This window comes from Hyla sarda, chromosome 1, assembly GCF_029499605.1.
Source record: "Hyla sarda isolate aHylSar1 chromosome 1, aHylSar1.hap1, whole genome shotgun sequence".
NCBI lineage: Eukaryota > Metazoa > Chordata > Amphibia > Anura > Hylidae > Hyla > Hyla sarda.
Window position 1 is genome coordinate 192,570,698 of NC_079189.1, and position 20,377 is coordinate 192,591,074.

Below are 20,377 nucleotides of genomic sequence, written 5' to 3' on the forward strand. Positions count from 1 at the left end.
AAAATAGGGTCACATGTGGGGGGGTCCACTGTTCTGGCACCGCGGGGGGCTTTGTAAATGCACATGGCCCCTGACTACCATTTCAAATGAATTCTCTTTCCAAAAGCTCAATGGCACTCCTCCTCTTCTGAGCATTTTAGTTTGCCCGTAGTGCACTTCAGATCAACCTTTACAAATTTTGGGGGGTATTTTCTGCTATTAACCTTTGAAAAAATTTAAAATTTGGGGGGCACACACATTTTAGTGAAAAAAAAAATTTTTTTTTACATATGCAAAAGTCGTGAAACACCTGAGGGGTATTAAGGCTCACTTAATTCCTTGTTACGTTCCTCAAGGGGTCTAGTTTCCAAAATGGTATGCCATGTTTTTTTTTTTTTTTTGCTGTTCTGGCACCATAGGGGCTTCCTAAATGCAACATGCCCCACAAAAACCATTTCTGAAAATCGTACTCTCCAAAATCCCCTTGTCGCTCCTTCGCTTCTGAGCCCTCTACTGCGCCCGCCGAACAATTTACATAGACATATGAGGTATGTCCTTACTCGAGAGAAATTGGGCTACAAACATATGTATACATTTTCTCCTTTTACCCCTTGTAAAAATTAAAAAATTGGGTTTACAAGAACATGCGAGTGTAAAAAATGAAGATTGTGAATTTTCTCCTTCACTTTGCTGCTATTCCTTGTGAAACACCTAAGGGGTTTAAATGCTGACTGAATGTCATTTTGAATACTTTGGGGGGTGCAGTTTTTATAATGGGGTCATTTGTGGGGTATTTCTAATATAAAGACCCTTCAAATCCACTTCAAACCTGAACTGGTCCCTGAAAAATAGTGAGTTTGAAAATTTTGTGAAAAATTGGAAAATTGCTGCTGAACTTTGAAGCCCTCTGATGTCTTCCAAAAGTAAAAACACATCAATTTTATGATTCAAACATGAAGTAGACATACTGGAAATGTGAAAAAAAAAATTTGGGGAATATCCATTTTCCTTACAAGCAGAGAGCTTCAAACTTAGAAAAATGCAAAATTTTCCAATTTTTCATAAAATTTTGGGATTTTTCACCAAGAAAGGATGCAAGTTACCACAAAATTTTACCACTATGTTAAAGTAGAATATGTCACGAAAAAACTATCTCGGAATTAGAATGATAACTAAAAGCATTCCAGAGTTATTAATGTTAAAGTGACAGTGGTCAGATGTTCAAAAAACGCTCTGGTCCTAAGGTGTAAAATGGCCTGGTCCTTAAGGGGTTAAAAGATGAGGAGGAACGAAAATGCAAAAACCAAAATTTTTTAAATCCTTAAAGGAGATGTCCGGTACGGACTATTCCTATTCCATCCGACCCAGGCTGCAAAAAAAAAAAAAAAAAAACTTTCACTTACGTTCCGCTGCAGCTGATCGGTAGGCCGGGCTGTCTGCTTCCTACTAACTTTAGCCTAGGACGTCACACGGTGCTTCAGCCTATCACCGGCCGAGGCGGGACATCAGGGACCTGATGAAGCTCAGGTCAGCGACATGATCCGTCGCCCTAAGGACTTCCCCCGCACACCACTGCCCTGTCCCGTCTGTCTTTACTTGCATCCAGATTGTGATGTTTTGCAACATGAAGCTGCAAGACTCTGGTGAGTGCAAAGTAATTTCTACGTCTTTTTATGATTCCATTCTTGTTATGCTGGACTGTTACGCACCATCAATATCAGCTTTGCATTTACCTGCCGACCCACTAAGTCCTAGTGAATGACTATATGTTCCCTTGAAATAGTCAGCAGTGCACCGCATTCTCCTTCTTTTAATATTGCAATAATAAAGTGATTATTAATATTATTATTATGAATATTAGTAGTAGTAGTAGCAGTATTTTGTAGACCTGGAGGTAACAGTGCTTATGACTTGTAGTCAGTGGCTCCTGTGTGATGCATTTTGCTCATATGAATCATTGATGAGAGATGTAGTGGTGGCTCATAGTGTTGAGCGGCATAGGCCATATTCGAATTCGCGAATATTCGCGAATATATGGACGAATATTCGTCATATATTCGCGAATATTCGCATATTCGTTATATCCTCGTTTTATTTTCGCATATGCGAAACTTCGCGTATGCGAAAATTAACATATGTGAAAATTCGCATATGCGAAATGTAGCATATGCTAATTTTCGCATATGCGAATTTTCACACGCCAGTCTCACACAGTAGTATTACAGCCTTCTTTACACCACACAAGCTGGTAGCAGAGAGGGGTGATCACTGTGATGTGTACTGTGAAGAAAGAAAAAAAAACGAATATTCGTAATTACGAATATATAGCGCTATATTCGCGAAATTCGCGAATTTGCAAATATGCGATATTCGCGAATAATATTTGAATTGCGAATATTCGCGAGCAACACTAGTGGCTCATACTGCATATGGATCTGCCACAAGGCATGGATCAATCATCGAATATTCCATGTGGAATCAATTTTTCTGCATTTGCTCCATTGGGGAATCTCCTTGGAATTATCCTCAATTTTGCCTACAATGAAATCACACTCACAGGGGGACATTTATCAAGTTCTTTTTTTACACTGCTTTTTGGTGTAAATTTGTCATGAAAAAAAAATTGTAAACTGGCTGTAGACAGCATTTTAAGAAAGTTGCACAGAATTCGCACGGGTTAAAAAGTCTTAAAAGTCGCAGTTGAAGGAATCATCTAAGGTGGTGTTCTGACATGAGATTTCAAACAAATGTGTACTAGAACTATATTTATCACATGCACTGCTCACACGGCCGTTTGCCCCCGTTTTTTTATCCCTGTTTCAGCTCAGTTTTTGCAGATTGTAAACGGATTAAAAACGGTGTAAAAAAAATCCAATTCATGTCAATGGAATTTTTTTACAATCCGTTTACATCCGTGTGCATCCGTTTGCACTCATTTCCATTTTTTCACGGAAGAAAAAATCGGCACATGCAGTATTTTTTCTTCCGTGAAAAAAATGGAAGAAAACACAGACATCATAATTTTAACATTGAAGTCTATGGCAAACGGATGAACCTTTAATGTCATCCGTTTGCACCCGGGTTTAAAATATCCATAATTACATCTGAGCATGCTCAGAAGAGGTGACATCAGCAGACCCCTACAGTGTTGTGGGGCTACTACTACTCTCATGATGGAAACAAGTCTGTTACCCAGCTGCAGGAGTCTGCCGGTGGCTGGGGGGGGCTACATTAGTGTTTGTACTATAAATGCAGGCTAAAATTATGCATAATGGGAAAGCACTGTGGACAACTGACATGGAAAAGTAGTTTTAGTTGACAGTACATTTTACTGTGATAACTAGTGCCAGGCAGCTGCTTCCAGGGCAACTACAAGCATGTGGCAAATTAAATTCAGAACTGATGCACACGAAGAGGAAGTAGTCCTACCACTATACAAGTCACCAGTCAGACATGGAATACTGTGTACAGTACTGGGCACCTGTGTACAAGAAATATATAGTTGAGCTGAACCCTCATCGTGGATCAGACTCTGTTCCATGATGGGGGTAGTAGTACAGGGGCTGAGGGATTGATCGCACAAGGTCTCACTTCTGAGACCGGATCCGATCAGAAGTTATTAAGCACGGAAGCGGGCGGCATGCTCCTCAACCCTGCAATCACGATGTACTGTATTTTACTTTCATTTTTAAATTCCCTGTGGGGAGCTCTGAATGGCCCATACCAAGGAGCCAATCAGGGCTCCCTGCAGGGATTTTTAAAATGGACAATGTATATTAAAAGTGGTGTGGGGGGCAAGATTTATAGCGCTATATATCTAGCCCCCCTCCCCCAGCGCATTTATAAAGATATAACCCCCGCCAGCGCAAAAATATATACCCCCGTAGTATATATATATATGCGTGACCCCCGCAAGCACATTTATAGTGTAACCCCCTCCTGCGCCTTTATAATTATATGCCCCCTGTCAGCGCAATTATCAATATATACCCCCCGCCAGCGCATTTATGTGACCCTCCCCCCGCTGGCGCACATGTCATTACTGCAGCGCGATGTATGAATAGTATTTTACAGGCAGAGCATTGCACCAGCCACTGCCGGTGCGAAGCTGCTGATGGAATACTATTCATACAGGTGCATATTATGCTGCAGGGGCATATTATTATTATATAATATATATAATTATAAAGGTGCAGGCAGGGGTTACATTATAAATGCGCTGGCGGGGGTCACACATATATATATATATATATATATATATATACACTGTGGGGGTATATATTTTTGCGTTGGCGGGGGTTATATCTTTATAAATGCGCTGGGGGGCTAGATATATAGCGCAATATATCTTGCCCCCCACAGCGCTTTTAATATACATTGTCCATTTTAAAAATCCCTGCAGGGAGCCCTGATTGGCTCCATATTACGGGCCATTCAGAGCTCCCCGCGGGGAATTTAAAAAAGACAGTAAAATACATCGGGGATCGAAGGGTTGCGGACCATGCTGCCTGCTTCCCTGCTTAATAACTTCTGATCGGATCGGGACTCAGAAGTGAGACCCAGTGCGATCAATCCCTCAGCCCCTGTACTACTACCCCCATCATGGAACAGAGTCTGTTCCATGATGGGGGTAGTAGTACAAGCACTAATGTAGCCTCCCCAGCTGCCCACAGACTCCTACAGCCAGGAACTACTACTCCCACCATGTAAACAAGTCTGTTCCATGATGGGAGTAGTACTAGTCCTGGCTGCAGGAGTCTGTAGGTGGCTGATTTTTTCATTAAAAAAAAAAAAAAAACGGATTAAAAACGGATTTTTAAATGGAACGGGGGCTAACGGCCGTGTGAACGCACCATTAGTAAAATTGGGTGCTTGGTGCTCTCTGCTGACATCTCTGTCCATGTCAGGAACTGTCCGGAGCAGGAGCAAATCCCCATAGCAAACCTATCCTCTTGTGGACATGAACAGAGGTGTCGGCAAAGAGCACTGTGGTCAGACAGAAAATACATTTAAAAAGAAATGAACTTCCTGTGGACCATACAACAACTGATAAGTACTGGAAGGATTACATTTTTTTATATATAAATAATTTACAAATCTGTTTAACTTTCTGCCACCAGTTGATTTAAAAAAAATTGTTTTCCACCGAAGTACCCCTTTAAGATACAGTAGTTTCCAGGGGGTACAGACATCCTCCAGCTTTTTCTGTGCCCTTTCTTGGCTCCTTTGTGTATGCTGTTCATTTTCTTTACTTTGCCAAGTATGTAAGACATTTCTTTATGGTGTGCCTTGGACTTAGAACAGTAGTTGTATGTTCCAAGGGCATGTCTCTTATTTTTCTTCTTTTTTTTTTGGCAAATTCTGTTTAAGTTTAAAACTATATAAAATTGTATTAACCATAAAATGAAAGTTAAGCTGTCTGTTATGCATTGGATGCTATGGGAAACCCAGACAGTTTCTTTCTTTAGACAGATGGGTGAATCTTTTATATATTGACACTGTAGAAAAACAACAACATGAAAACAACAATAAATGTAAAAACATTTTGAGAATATATCCAACAATAGACCACGATGGATGCATCTATATGGTGTTCATCTGTATTTTGTTGAGATTATCAAGACTCAAAAGTGTGATCTATTCTCCAGGGAAAGAAGCATGTTTGCCCGCTGTCTAGAGTCATATTATTTAGATCTTTCAGCTTCAGTGTCACTTGCAGACTAACAGAGGCCACAGCTCTGGCGTAATCGAGTCTCCTATGATTATCGTAAACCTCGGATGGGATTAGTCATCCTGTATACTTCTGCCACCTTTCACCTTTTTTGTATGTTACAGGCTGAGTTCTATGACAAGGAATTGTATTGGAAATGTCTATCAGGAGAAAAACAAATTATTCAGTATAAACTAGAAAGACGATTGAATATACTGTACATAGAACTTCCTTTTTGAATCGTTAATTTAACCAGTTATTATCTTGATGAATGTGAGTGTGACAAAAATAAATGCCTTTTTAAATATTCTGTCCAATTTTAAGTTAAACTTCGACTTCCTTTCAATCTCAACATCAGGTAAATACTTCAAATTACACTTTATATGTTTTATATGAATATAAAAATAAATCCCCAAAGGAATCATCATTGGCATATCCCAAATACATGTCACTCATGGCTTTTATTTATCAGTAAGTGCAAATGATTTAATAACTATAGAAATGATAGTCGGGGGCATGCAAAGAAATTTTACTTAGAATGGCCCCTAGGCTTAGGAGGGCTCCTAATGTGTGTAAGTGGGTAAGCAACTGGTTCATTGATAGGAAACAGAAGGTATTTATTATTGGTGCATACTTTGAGTGGGTGACTGTTTCTAGTGGAGTACCACAGGTTCTGGGCCCTATTCTCTTTATTCTATTTATTAATGACCTTGTCAAGGGATTGTATTGTAAATTTTCAATATTTGCAGATGATACCAAGCTCTGTAAAGTTGTTAACACAACAGAGGACATGGCACTGTTACAAATTAATCTGAATAGGTTGGAGGTTTGGGCTGAAAGGTGGCAGATGAGGTTTAACATGGATAAATGTTACGTGATGCACATGGGGAGGGAAAATGCAGGCTAAAATTATGCATAATGGGAAAGCACTGTGGACAACTGACATGGAAAAGTAGTTTTAGTTGACAGTACATTTTACTGTGATAACTAGTGCCAGGCAGCTGCTTCCAGGGCAACTACAAGCATGTGGCAAATTAAATTCAGAACTGATGCACACGAAGAGGAAGTAGTCCTACCACTATACAAGTCACCAGTCAGACATGGAATACTGTGTACAGTACTGGGCACCTGTGTACAAGAAATATATAGTTGAGCTGAAGAGAGTTCAAAGACAGGCAACCAGAGTAATGCATGAAATGGATGGATGTATCTATAAGTAGGGGGCATTTTTTGTGACACCAGCACTGGGATTCTGTACTGTAGTAGCAGTGAAACTAAGGAACTCTCCGCCAGTAAGTGGCTATGGTGAGCTCAATAAAAGAGTTCAAAAGAGTAACTACAGTACAGGATAAACAGCCTTACAAATATGTCATTAGGTTAGTATAATGAAAAAAGCCCTCAGCTCCTATCTACCAGTAGTGTGTTGACTACATGCGGCTCATATGCTTTTTAATGGCACTGATTGTGCCACTAGTACAAAGGAAATTAAGGCTTCTTACATTATAAAACAAGATGGTGTGGTACTCCATCTGAGCCGCCACACCTCCCTGAAACACTGTTGGTTGACAGTAGAGTGTAAGGTAATCCTCTCTGTCGTATTAGGCTATGTTCACATAAGCATTGGGAAGCTCCATTTGGAAGGTCTGTTGCATACACTGATAACGGGGCTGGGCAGAGGGTGTGACACTGGACAGCAATGGATCTTAACAAGTCCCATTCACTTTGAATGGAGTTCTATATAGCTCTATTGGAGAGCCGAAGATTCTCCAGTAGAGCTGTATGGAGGGGGCGTGGCCTGCTGCTGTGAAGGAGAACCAGGGCTTTAAACCGGGGATTGCGGGTGGGGGGGGGGGGCAGCACTCGGACCCCCCATGATCTAAAACTTATCCCCTATCTGCATCATCTGAAGCCATACAAGGAAAACTTCCTCCCTCACTCTGCTACACACAGCCCAGAGCAGTTCAGTGTGAGATGAGCTATGATTGGCTAAGGCTGCACATACCCTCCTCAGTACTCCAGACTGCATTTCCTGATTTTGGACCTCTTCCAGGCCAGCGGCAGTACAAAGTCTGTGCAAGAGATGGGGAGAAATGTAGTCTGGAAAAGTAGGGAGAGATCTGGTGGCAGTTTTTTTAAACACAAATAAAACATAGAAAACTTAATAAAAAAAACAAAGTACATTAGAAATATTTTTTATTTACCATAAGGAGTGCAATAGCAAAAATGTGTTTTAATGAGAGTGCCCATTTAAGTGTTTGTAAATGAGAAGCATAAACATAATACTTAACAATTATGATTGGAACAATTATAGTTTCATATGCTTGTATTACAGATATATGGCTATTATCAATCCATTGAAGCCACGTCTTTCTGCTACTTCTACAAAAGTGGTCATCGGAAGTATCTGGGTGTTTGCATTTGTGCTGGCTTTCCCTCAGTGCCTTTATTCCGAAATAAGAGTAACACCGAAAAGGACACTATGTTTGCTTGTCTGGCCGGGGTTTGGGAAAAAATTAACGTACGTATTCTTTCTCATTTTCTTTTCATTCATTTAATTAAACCAATATTTAACAACAGTGAATATGATTCGCAAATAAAAATGTAATTTATCTTTTTATTAAATGGAACTGCAACTTATTTTTACTCAGAGCTTGTAAATGTACCAAAACACAAAAAAAAACCTAGAACTTAGAATAGGTAACATTTGTGCACATGGAGGGGTATGTGTTGAAAGCCCAATTGGCTGCATTTGTGGGAGTGGCGTGGGGTATAAAACCACACCTCTCCCACAGGTAGGGGCGTGTGTATCGTTGACGGTAGTACTCTTGTAGTCTGCCGTGTTAGGTCTCACGTCCCCGGAGAGAAGTTGGTGGTTTTGTGTCAGTCCTATCCCCCGTCTTCTGCGAGGTTGTGCTAGGTAAGTGCCGGTTCCCGGCCTCCATGTGCTGGCTTTTCCTCACCCCCACTGCTCCCCGTCCATATTTTGTTCATGGGGCAGGGTACTGCTCTCCCCGCCAGGGCCGCCCTACACTCCGTTTCCCTCACGCCGCTCGCCGGTTCCGTTCGGCGGCGGGGCTGAGGGGGCGGGGCTTTGTGGCCCCGGCAGATGGCGTCAATCCCCCGGCGCCGCCTTGCGTCACTCGCCGTGGGGAGGCCAGCCGGGTACAGACGCCGGTCCCTGCATCCTCCATGTCATGGACATGGCGAGGTGACGGGAGGGGCGGGGCTCCGAGGTCCCGGTGGGCGGGGCATGCGCCGCCGGCACCGCCGCAGGCTGTTTCTTCCCCTGACCTCCCCGCCGACCCAACCACCCCCCCCCCACCCCACCCGCTGCTACACACTGTGTGTGAGAGGGGGAGTCGGGGAGCAGTCCGGTCTGAAGGCCTGGAGGCGGCAGGCCCTTTGCCGCCAGGCCTAGGCCAGAAAGAAAAAAAAAAAGTAAGCTGTCTCTTGAAAATAAAAAAAAGAAATGCATGTTCTTGTTGAAAAAAAAAAAGGAGGAAACGCATGTGTTCTTCATGAAAAAAGAAAAAATTTCAAAAGCACACATCTCACATGGGCCACCTGCGCAAGGCCAGTGGTTTCTGTGGGCACAGGGCACTATGCCCACGTGGGGCACTTTGGTCCCCATGGTCTCCGTAGCGGCAGGTCTACGTATCAGGCACCCCCCAGGTTGTTGCTCAGTTGCCATGGTTACCAAAGCCCCACAAGTGGCTTTCCTTTCAGCTGTCAGCTCTAGGTATTGAGAGAGATATACACTTACACCGTACCGTTCATATCTGCCATTTCCAAGGTCGCCACTGGAGACCTCACTGTCTGCTATGCTTCAAAATGTTATTTCGTGTTTTTTTTTTCCCCCCTCCAGATTGTCTAGTTGGTTGTCGGTGATTAGGTTCCCTTCAAACGTTTTTCCTCTCAGCTTTCAGCTCGAGGTACGAAAAAAAAAACAATACACACATGCAAACCCATAACTCATGTTCCGTTCAGACATCCACGTGTATACACCCCGATGTTACTCATGACGCTGCTACTGACACGCCGTCACAGCCACGTGCGTCCTCACACACTCGCCACTCGGCTCCCGGTCTGACCCTGCTTCAGTCGGGGCATGGCGCACATGTTGTACCTGACTCATTCAGCGCAACATGATGTTAAACTAGGCGGAGGATCAACTTTTGTCTGACACGTCTTCAGCGGGGTCCTCTGCGTGTGCCGTTTCTGACTCTTCTTCAGCGCAAAAGGCGTACACATAGTCTCTACAATTATTACTCTCCATCCACACAGGTTTCGGCCAGAGGCATGTCCCATCGCTCGGATATTGAGGATACCCTCTCCGTCCCAGAGACCCCCGCCAGGGCTTCGGACCGAGGCAGCATGCCGTCATACCGGGTGTGGACCATCCCCAGGTTAATGGAGGAGTTAAGGAGTAGGGGCATCCCCTTCCCAGCCTCTGCCAGGAAGGCCGAACTGTTTAACCTGCTCAATGCCGACCAAGCCCCCAGGGGCAGTCAGGAAGCTGTTCAGGACCAGGTTTCTAGCGCCTCGCTGTCCCAGCTCCATACTATGATGGCAGACGTCCTAGCGTCAGTCGCTGGCTTCCAGGCCAGACTGGACCTTATGGACACCTCTAAGAGTGGCGAGCCTGCTCCAACCACGGTAGCTCGCACGGCTTCTACCTCACAGGCTACGACTACAGGTATGCCACAACCCCTACCCAACATCACCCCGGTGCACTTTATACCAGCGCCCATTAAGAAAGAGATCCTAGCGGGCAAGGATGTCAAACTTGCCTCCCTCCTCATCGCCACGACGGACATCAAGGACACCAAGACTGTCGCCTGTGGTGAGCTGGCTGTAACATTCAAAAGCAAGGACGCCGGGCTCAACAGGTCGTTGAATGTGACCGAATTCGTACTTGCTTATGGTCTTTTTAGGGATGTCATCTGCTCGGTCAGCCCTAGCCGCAGGGTCGAGTGAGATCTGTATCTCCACAGGACAATCCAGATGGCTCATAAATACGGGGGAACCACGTTTTGCGAGTACCATAAGGCCTTCTCCGCTAAGGCAGCGGCAGCTTATGCCGAATTCAACTATATGACCAATTGGGGGGTCGTAGACACGGAGCTCTATTGCGATCACTTCGCAGGCATGAAAGCTCCTTCCTGCGGTGTGTGCGGGCTCACCTCCCACTCAGCCAACTGGTGTCCACGGAGCAGCGACCCAGGGGAGCCCAGCTCCAGCAGGGGCCCCAGCCCCCACGCCTCTGCACCTCAGAGAAACACAGCTGCGCTAGACAGGCTAGGCAGGCCGATGAGGTTTCTGGGCAAATCCCCGATTTGCAACTATTTTAATCTATCCTCCTGTCAAAACAGTAACTGTAGACTCCTGCACATATGCTTCACCTGTTACAGAGCTCACCCCAGCTCAATCTGCTCCCAGAGGGGCTCTCAGGCGTGACTAGGCGTGGTCCAGGTGCAGGTCCTGGCCGGGGTCCTCGCCAGTCACCCTGATCCCATCTGGGTCAGTTGGTTGATGGCTGGGTTCTGTGACGGCTTTGGTTTGGTCGCCCTACCCCAGTGTACCTATGAGTGCCACAATTCGGCATCAGCCCTCGCTGATACAGAAGCGGTGTCCAGTCTGATCAAGTCACAGCTGGAAAAAGGCTTCATGATCGGTCCTTTTGATACGCCCCCTTTCTGCACTTGGAGAGTCAGCCCGCTGGGGCTCGCTAAAGGGAAGTTCTCTAATAAAAATAGGTTAATCTATGATCTCTCTGCGCCTTATTCGTCCGTCATACCCAGCATTAATGCTGTAATACCATCAGATGAATTCTCAATGAAGTATTCTTCCATTGACCAGGCCATACAAATCATTCTGCAGTTAGGGAGGAACACCTGGTTGTCAAAGGCGGACATAACTGATGCTTTTAAATTACTCCCTATTAGGCCAGACCTCTGGCAGTGGCATGGCGTTAAATGGCTAAATAAGTACTATTTCGCCACCAAACTCACTTTTGGCGTGAAGAGCAGCCCGTGGCTCTTCGATCAGTTGGCCACAGCCCTACACTGGGCACTCCAAAACGTCACCAACTGCCAACACACGATTCATTACTTGGACGATTTCTTGCTGCTTGAACACCCCAAACATAATCCTAGCAACCTTTCCTCACTGCTGGCATTGTTCAAAGAGATCGGGGTCCCTGTCGCACCACATAAAACAGAGGGCCCTACCACCCAGCTTGTCTTCTTGGGTATCATCCTGGATACCGCGAACATGCAGGCTAGACTACCTCAGGACAAACTAGTCAGATTCCGGGAGCGACTCCACAGCCTCTCCAGGTGTCGCACGGTGTCCAGAGTCGAGCTACAAAGCCTCCTGGGAATGATGGCTTTCACCATGAGGATCATACCTCAGGGGAGAGCATTAATTCTCCCTCCGGTCTCCGGCCAGAGGCAGACTGTTCACATCGACAATGAAGCCATGGCAGATCTACTCATGTGGGACCAGTTTCTAGATAAGTGGAACAGGGTTTCTTTCTTTACTCCTGCAGCCTCAGAACTGTCCCCCACAGTGCTGTCCGATGCCTCAGCACTCAGGTTCGCAGCCATACATGACAACCGGTGGCTGGCAGGTCCTTGGCCTCCAGAGATCGGTAACATCCCTGGTTTCAAAGAAACCTCAGCGCTGTTTGAAATCTATCCTATAGTAGCGGCCGCTGCAGTGTGGGGGCATTCTTGGAGTTACACGACTGTTCGTTTCATATGCGACAACACGGCCACAGTCGATATTCTAAACAAAGCACGCTCCAAGTCTCCTCACATCATGCGCTTCGTCAGGAAGTTCGTGTTACTAGCACTCGAGCACAACTTCCACTTCTCCGTCGAACATATTGAGGGTAGACTAAATGTTGCAGCTGACGCATTGTCTCGCGCTAACCTGAGGCTGTTCTTTCAGGTCCTACCAGGAGCAGATCGAACTGGAGCCACGGTCCCCCCGCTCCAGAAACTGACGGCCTAGCCACCTACTCATCAGTGGCTAACATTTTAATCAGAGATTCCTTAGCACCCAGCAGCAATTCACCTTGCTTTCTATGGCTTCCTCAGGCCCGGTGAGTTCACGCGTCTCGGGCACAGATTATCAGGCCTGACCCTGGGCCAGTTGTCACCCAGTGGCCCAGGCTTCACCCTCACCCTCCTGGCCACCAAAACCTGCAGGTGGGGAGCGTCTGTCCACTATTTTCCCACGTCTCATCATTGGTGCCCGGTAGCTGCCCTATTGGTCCTACTGTCCATGTTGTCGGGACGAGCAGCGGACAGTCCTCTTCTAGCGGTTGGTGGCCAGGCTTTATCATCGTCACAGTTCATCCAACACGTCCTGTCGCTCATCACCATGTTGGGTAGAGACCCCCCAGGCATCACAGGTCACTCATTCAGAATTGGCGCGGCCTCGGCTGCTTTCAGACACAACGTTCCAGCTCATGTGATCAAGAAGCTGGGGCGTTGGAATTCTGCTTGCTTTGACCGCTATGTGCCGGACCCTTCAATGGAAATGGCAAATGTGTTTAAGATATTGGCTCTGTAAACCCAAATAAAATTAAGTTGCACCCTATTTCTGACTCTGCCCTTTATAGGCGTACCCACGGTCGCGGTACTTTGGGCACACCTCAACCGCTGTTTCTTTACTTCTTATGTTCCTGGTTCCAGAGGATTCTAGGTTAGGTCGGTAAGTCATTCTAATTGTATTTCCTCCTCAGGTCATTCATTCATGGCTCTTCGAGCCACGACCACAAGTTGAAAGCCTAATTGGCTGCATTTGTGGGAGTGGCGTGGGGTATAAAACCACACCTCTCCCACAGGTAGGGGTGTGTGTATCGTTGACGACATCCACCCTACCCTCCCTTTTTCTCCTTCTTCCGAGACACACATTATCATAAATCCATGATCTCATATCAGGGTATGCCCTCTATAGGCGTACCCACGGTCGCGGTACTTTGGGCACACCTCAACCGCTGTTTCCTTACTTCTTATGTTCCTGGTTCCAGAGGATTCTAGGTTAGGTCGGTAAGTCATTCTAATTGTATTTCCTCCTCAGGTCATTCATTCACGGCTCTTCGAGCCACGACCACAAATGAAGGTTTTTACACAGTTTTTTTGACTGTGTTTTGTTGCTATTTTCTTTATATGTTACTTTTTGCGACAAACAGTTGCGCAAAATGGTTTAGAACACTATCACTGATTTGACAGTGTAAGTTGTGATTTCAGTTGAAATCATGCCTTGGTTTGGAATTTGTCAATTGCGACTTTTTGTTTTGGCGCAAATTTGGGCGCAATCCTGTTCGTTAAGGTACAAACTTACACCAAGAAAAAAATGACAGAGAAAGTAGGTACAACAATAGAAGGTATAACATTCAAACACTGACCAACCAAAGTGTGTTACAAATGTTTGTTTACATTAAAATATTCTGTGTTTCCTCAAAAAATATTAATGTAACAGTTACACCAAAAACATTTTTTTTTTTATTTTAAATAAAATGTTTTATACAATAATGTTGTTGTTTTTTTAAATATGTTTTAGGAACGTCACATGTCTGTGATTTTTTATATAGGTTTTTAAACATACAAAAAGGACCTATATGTGTAAGATTTACCTTTGTGAACCCAGCAAAATTCAATGGTCAGATTTAACACTTTTCAGATGCTGCCACACAGCCACAAATTTTTGCCTGGAATTCTGGGGCAGGAGTCTGCGCCTTTTGTATCACTGCATTTGTGCCAAAATTTCAAACTTGCATGCGACAATTATAATTTTGGTGCAACTATGCTACAATTGACGCAAAAAGAAAAACACATAAAATCACACATTGCAACACCATTATTGATACATACCCCTATTATCTTTCCTCTTTATGTAAAAGACTGTGGTATATCAATTTAAGGAAATATTTGTTGATGTTATGCACCACATGAATCATTTATGTACACTGTACTGTAATGTGCATATACCATGTTGTATTGTGCTCCTGAACTGTATGTCCACCTTATGATCCAAGTTGTAGTGCACAGTCACAGTAATGATACTCAATTGGCTGTCAGCATTTGTGAGGGCCATAAAAAACCCAGTGCTAACATAGGTGTGATCATTATGGCAATGGAACACTCTGTCACGATGCTGGTAGACAAGTGGAAGGTAGGAAAAAAATTCTGGGTTCTTTCAGATAAAAACCTGTATGGACTGCAGTTCCATCTACTTAATAGAATGCACATGTCACCTACAGTACATCGGTCGCACGTCCCAACAACTGAGGACCAGATTCAATGGACACAGGTACAATGTTACCCACCAATATCAGAAACACAGCGTATCAAGACACACAAAGGAGGTCCATAATAGTAATTTTAAGGATTTTACGGTAACAACATTGGAACAGATCTCGGAAGATGTAGAGGATCGCTTTGGATGACTATGTAAGCGAGAATCCTATTGGATTTATAAGATGGACATGCTGTACCCTTCGGGTCTTAATGAATCCATCGAGCAAGTCTACACTCATCATTCAGAATAACTGTAAAAGAAGTTCTAACCGCGTTCACCCAATGGACTATCTCTGTGTCCATTTAGAATAGGAATACTTATCATCTAAAATAAATTAAAAGATATACCTGTAAGGATTCACATGTAACATTCCCAAGAAGTATATACTCACGGACTCTATTATTCAAAATTAGAGTGCTGCATTTAGGCTTGTATCTATAATAATTCTATTTACTCCGAAGAAATATCGGACTAAGAACAACAATATACAACACCAGCTCTCAGTCTGAATTACAACTCCCATCACTTATTCAATCTGTTCAGATAAACATACCCATAGGGGTTGTCATAGTCCCCCCTACGAACCACCTGAGCGGTGCAATTCTGTTCTACCACCCGCAACGCTGTACGTACCCCGTAGCACTGACTGGTATGCACACTACTATATACCTATCCGATGGATATGTTTACAAACATCTGCCACAATGTTTGCCATACAAATTTGGTAACACAGCACCCTTAACTCTAGCATCCTATACATACATTAGTTCTAAAACAAACATGTATGGAACCACTGAGAAAACTTGAACTCTAACCTTTTACATCTATTTCACCCATTCAGATATATATGCCCGTAGGAGTTGTCATAGTCTCCAATGCGCATCATCTGAGTGCCGAGATCCTGTCCTACTATCCAGAACATTACACACATATTAGAGCCCGGATAGCATACAATATGAACGCAAATATACACTGACTCACAGTAACATATTCTCTCGTTTTATTTTGCTAAGTTTTTAGTTTCAATTTTATAGTAAAAATATGATTCGTTTTAAACTGACATCATTGGAAGATATGATTCGCGTATGGAAACAGACTATGAAACATAGCCCTTCCCATCCAAAAGACTTTACCTTGACAGGTGCGATTGTTACGTCACCATGGGGCGGTCCCGCACCTAACCCGTTCGCGGGTTTTTACTGTTTTAAATTTCTCCCACCTTTGTTTGTAACGCATAAGCCATTGTTTATTGAGAAAGAGGCGGAAGCCTGGAAACGCGTCTGTACCGGCAAAATAAAGAATATTTATCCTAATACCGGATACCTTCCTTTCTTGCGGCACGCGCCAGAGAACCCGGAATTTTTTCCCTACCTTCCACTTGACGTCCAAAATCAGCCGAGAGACTTTGAGACTGATCCCCGGGAGGCAGCTCTGCAATTGCATATATACAAGCACTGTATGGTGGTTGTGTCTGGCAGAAAGGTAAGCACACATCTGTTAGATGCGACCTCTGCTGTCTGCCATATACCTTCACAAACTACTGCCCTTAGAGGAAGCTCTGCTCTTTCTTTTTCCCTTGCTTTAGATACTACGATGCTGGTAGAAGGAGTCATAGGAGTGCTAGATAGAGTGTGCACAGTAAAACTGCATGAATCACCTTAGAGACTTGTTTTTTGAATTTAAGAAAGAGAAGGCCTAAGCTTGCCTCAAAGGATTTGGTTGATAGGAAAGAAGAAGCTGAACTGTGTAATGATTTGCGGAAGTAGAGACTGCGCTGTGGGTCTTTGAAAGTTGTTACCAGAACCTAGAGTTTCAGAAGTGAAAGAGCGATAGAGTGCATTTTTGTGAGCCACGGGGTGCGATGTGAGGTGTAGGGGCAGATGGTATTAACTCCTTCGTGTTCGTGATGCCTGGGTGTGGTTTGCCGATGTAACCACCCGAAGGTAATCCCGTTAGTCCTAGTTTAGGTAGGGGTAAATAATAGTCCAAAGCCAGGTTAAGGTTAACGCTAGCTTTGCTGAAGTTGAACAGGTATAACAGTCTTTAACCTGTTAAGGACTCAGGGCGTACCTGTACGCCCTGAGTCCGCTCCCAATCTATAACGCGGGGCCACGGCGTGGCCCCGCATCATAGCGGGTCGGGCCCGGCCTCTAACAATGATCGCGCTGCCGCGTGCTATTAACCCTTTAGACGCACCGTTCAAAGTTGAACGCCGCGTCTAAAATGAAAGTGAATAAAGATCATTTAACCCCTCCCCTATTAAAAGTTTGAATCACCCCCCTTTTCCCATAAAAAAAAAACCAGTGTAAATAAAAATAAAAATAAACATATGTGGTATCGCCGCGTGCGGAAATGTCCGAATTATAAAAATATATCATTAATTAAACCGCACGGTCAATGGCGTGCGCGCAAAAAAATTCCAAAGTCCAAAATAGTGCATTTTTGGTCACTTTTTATATCATGAAAAAATGAATGAAAAGAAATCAATAAGTCATATCAATGCAAAAATGGTACCGCTAAAAACTTCAGATCACGGCACAAAAAATGAGCGCTAATGCCGCCCATACGCGGAAAAATAAAAAAGTTATAGGGGTCAGAAGATGACAATTTTAAACGTTTACATTTTCCTACATGTAGTTTTGATTTTTCCAGAAGTACCACAATATCCAACCTATATAAGTAGGGTATCATTTTAACCGTATGGACCTACAGAATAAAAAGAAGTTGTCATTTTTACCGAAAAATGTACTGTGCAGAAACGGAAGCCCAAAAGTTACAAAATGGCGTTTTTTTTCCAATTTTGGCTCACATTGATTTTGTTTTCCGTTTTGCCGTAGATTTTTGGGTACAATGACTGATGTCATTACAAAGTAAAATTGGTGGCGCAAAAAATAAGCCATCATATGAATTTTTTGGTGAAAGATTGAAAGAGTTATGATTTTTTAAAGGTAAGGAGGAAAAAACAAAAATGCAAAAACGGAAAACCCCCGGGTCCTTAAGGGGTTAAAGGGCAGTAAGATTCCCAGAGAGGTGACCAGTAACACGAGGGACCTTGCAGCTTGCTGGGACTTGCAGTGACTTGACAGACTCTAGCACAGCCACGCTGACTATAACTGACTTGACTTGACTAAAGATAGTGACAGCAGACAAAGATGACTTGACTTACTGACTTGTGGCTGCAAATTAGGCTTGAGGCCTCCAGATGTGCTGGACACTGGCTCTGAGACGTCTGGACTGGACTTGACCTCAGCTGAAAGTGAAACACAAGAGAGTGATTGTAGTACCTCCCCCTCTTATAAAGGGGGGCTGAGCAAGGAGCCCATAGGCTAGCTGCGGGTCATCTGGTCACCTAGTGCTCTCTGGGTAACAAAACACATGACTTAACCATTTGACAACCATTATTATGGGACCAACAACCATGTGACCATATCAAAGATCCTTTACACTAAATATACAACTTATACACATTATGGGGGAACACTGCAGGTGAGCCCTGAGGACGTACAGGGACTCAACCTGACAGGACTGTAGGAGCATATCCCGTAGTGGGACATCACAGTATCACAGTATCATGGTCAGAGTGTAAAGAGCTCAAAAGTGAGTTAGTGGACAGAAAAGTCCTGTGGACAGTTTGGACTGTGTGAGGCATCAAGCCAGAGAGTAGTCAATGCTGAAAGACTTGAGTTGCATGAGAACTTCAACCCTAAAGGGAAGCCAAAGCATGAGCAATGTGGGCTGTGTGAGAACTTCAGCTATTATAGTGTAGTATGGGGTGTGATGCAGGGCAGATGGAATTACCCTAGGGGCAGATGGTATTAACCCCATGTATTCGTGATGCCCGTTCATGGTTTATCCTTAATACCACTCAAAGGTATTCCGCTGGATCCTGGGCTGGGCACGGGGGGGGGCAATAACGACTCTGATGCCAAGTTACGGACAATGGTAGCTTTACTGAGTGACAGATGGTACACTCTATACAGTGTAGCCAGGCCCACGGAGGTGACCAGTGACTTCAGAGACCTTAAAGGCTTGCTGGGACTTGCAGTGGTTTTGGACAATTTAGTGGAGGCCCCGTTCACTTGACAATAGATGACAGTGACTGACTTGACTGGAGACAGACTAAGCTGTGACTTTAGCTTACTTGAAGACTTGTAACTTGTGGCTGCAGAGCTCCGGAATTTTTTTTTTTAAATCAACTGTTGCAAGAAAGTTAAACCAATTTGTAAATCCCTTCTGTTTAAAAATCTTAACCCTTCCAATACTTATCAGCTACAAGACATTTGTGAAGTTCTTTCCAGCCTGACAACAGTGCTTTCTGCTGCCACCTCTGTCTGTGTCAGGGACTGTCCAGAGCAGGAGAGGTTTTCTATGGGGACATGATTCTAATCTGGACAGTCCCTGACATGGACAGAGGTGTCAGCAAAGAGCACTGTTGTCAGACAGAAAAGAAATTCACAAATTTCTCTGTTTTATACAGCAGCTAATAAGTACTGGAAGGATTAAGATTATTAATAGAAGTAATTTATAAATCTGTTTAACTTTCAGGCACCAGTTAATTTGAAAACATTTGTTTTCTACTTGTTTCCACCGGAGTTCCCTTCAACCTTTCTTAATGATTCAACATGCTTATATACATAACATAGGGGATAATGTGTAATTACAGTAGAACAAAAATGCAGGGGGCCCAGAGGACACTGCAGGGATGCTGCCTGACAGGCCAGCAAGGGTATGGGGCAACAACTCCCATACTGGGCCACCACAAACTCCCCCTCTTAAACACAGCCGTCCTCGGTGCCCAGTCCTGGAGGGAGGATGATTGGAAGTGGCCACTGGGGCCTAGACTGACAGTTCCTGGGGCATTATTGTTGAATGTTCTTCACAGTTCTGAATAAAAAGAACTGAGACGAGTCCATGTAGCATTATTTTTTTTAAATGTCCATACAATGTCCTTTCAATAATGGGACATAAACATGTGGGATTCATTACCCTTATAACTACATAAATAATGCCTTAACTACTGGGGCCCCTCGCACTAACCACTTCTCCCCAGAACTCTATACATGTTTTTATATAACATAACAGTGTTATATACAGCCACTCTGTCGCTCTATGTGCTTTATGTATATTTAATGGGGAACCCTCTGGCCAGGAAAGTACCCTGAACACATGGACAGGAAAAATGTTAGACAGGTGAATTATGGACTGGAAATGTACAAGTTAGATACAGTCCTAACTAGGCATTTGACTAGCTTATTTAATACATTATGTAAGCTGACTGAATTAGTGTTACTGAATATGTGTTATACTGACAACTTTGTACATAGCACTACCATTATTCCTTATACCTAGCTGGTAGTTGTCCTTGCATCGACCTTT

At 43.9% G+C, this 20,377-nt stretch overlaps 1 protein-coding gene across 1 annotated transcript in view; it reads left to right on the top strand.

Moving 5' to 3' along the window:
• The window catches only part of TACR3 (tachykinin receptor 3), a 196,021-nt gene that overhangs the window by 87,552 nt on the left and 88,092 nt on the right, over window positions 1–20,377 (top strand). The window contains exon 2 of the mRNA XM_056566298.1: window positions 8,022–8,207. Within this exon, the coding sequence (XP_056422273.1) occupies window positions 8,022–8,207 (186 nt within the window). The remainder of the gene's footprint in view (window positions 1–8,021; window positions 8,208–20,377) is intronic.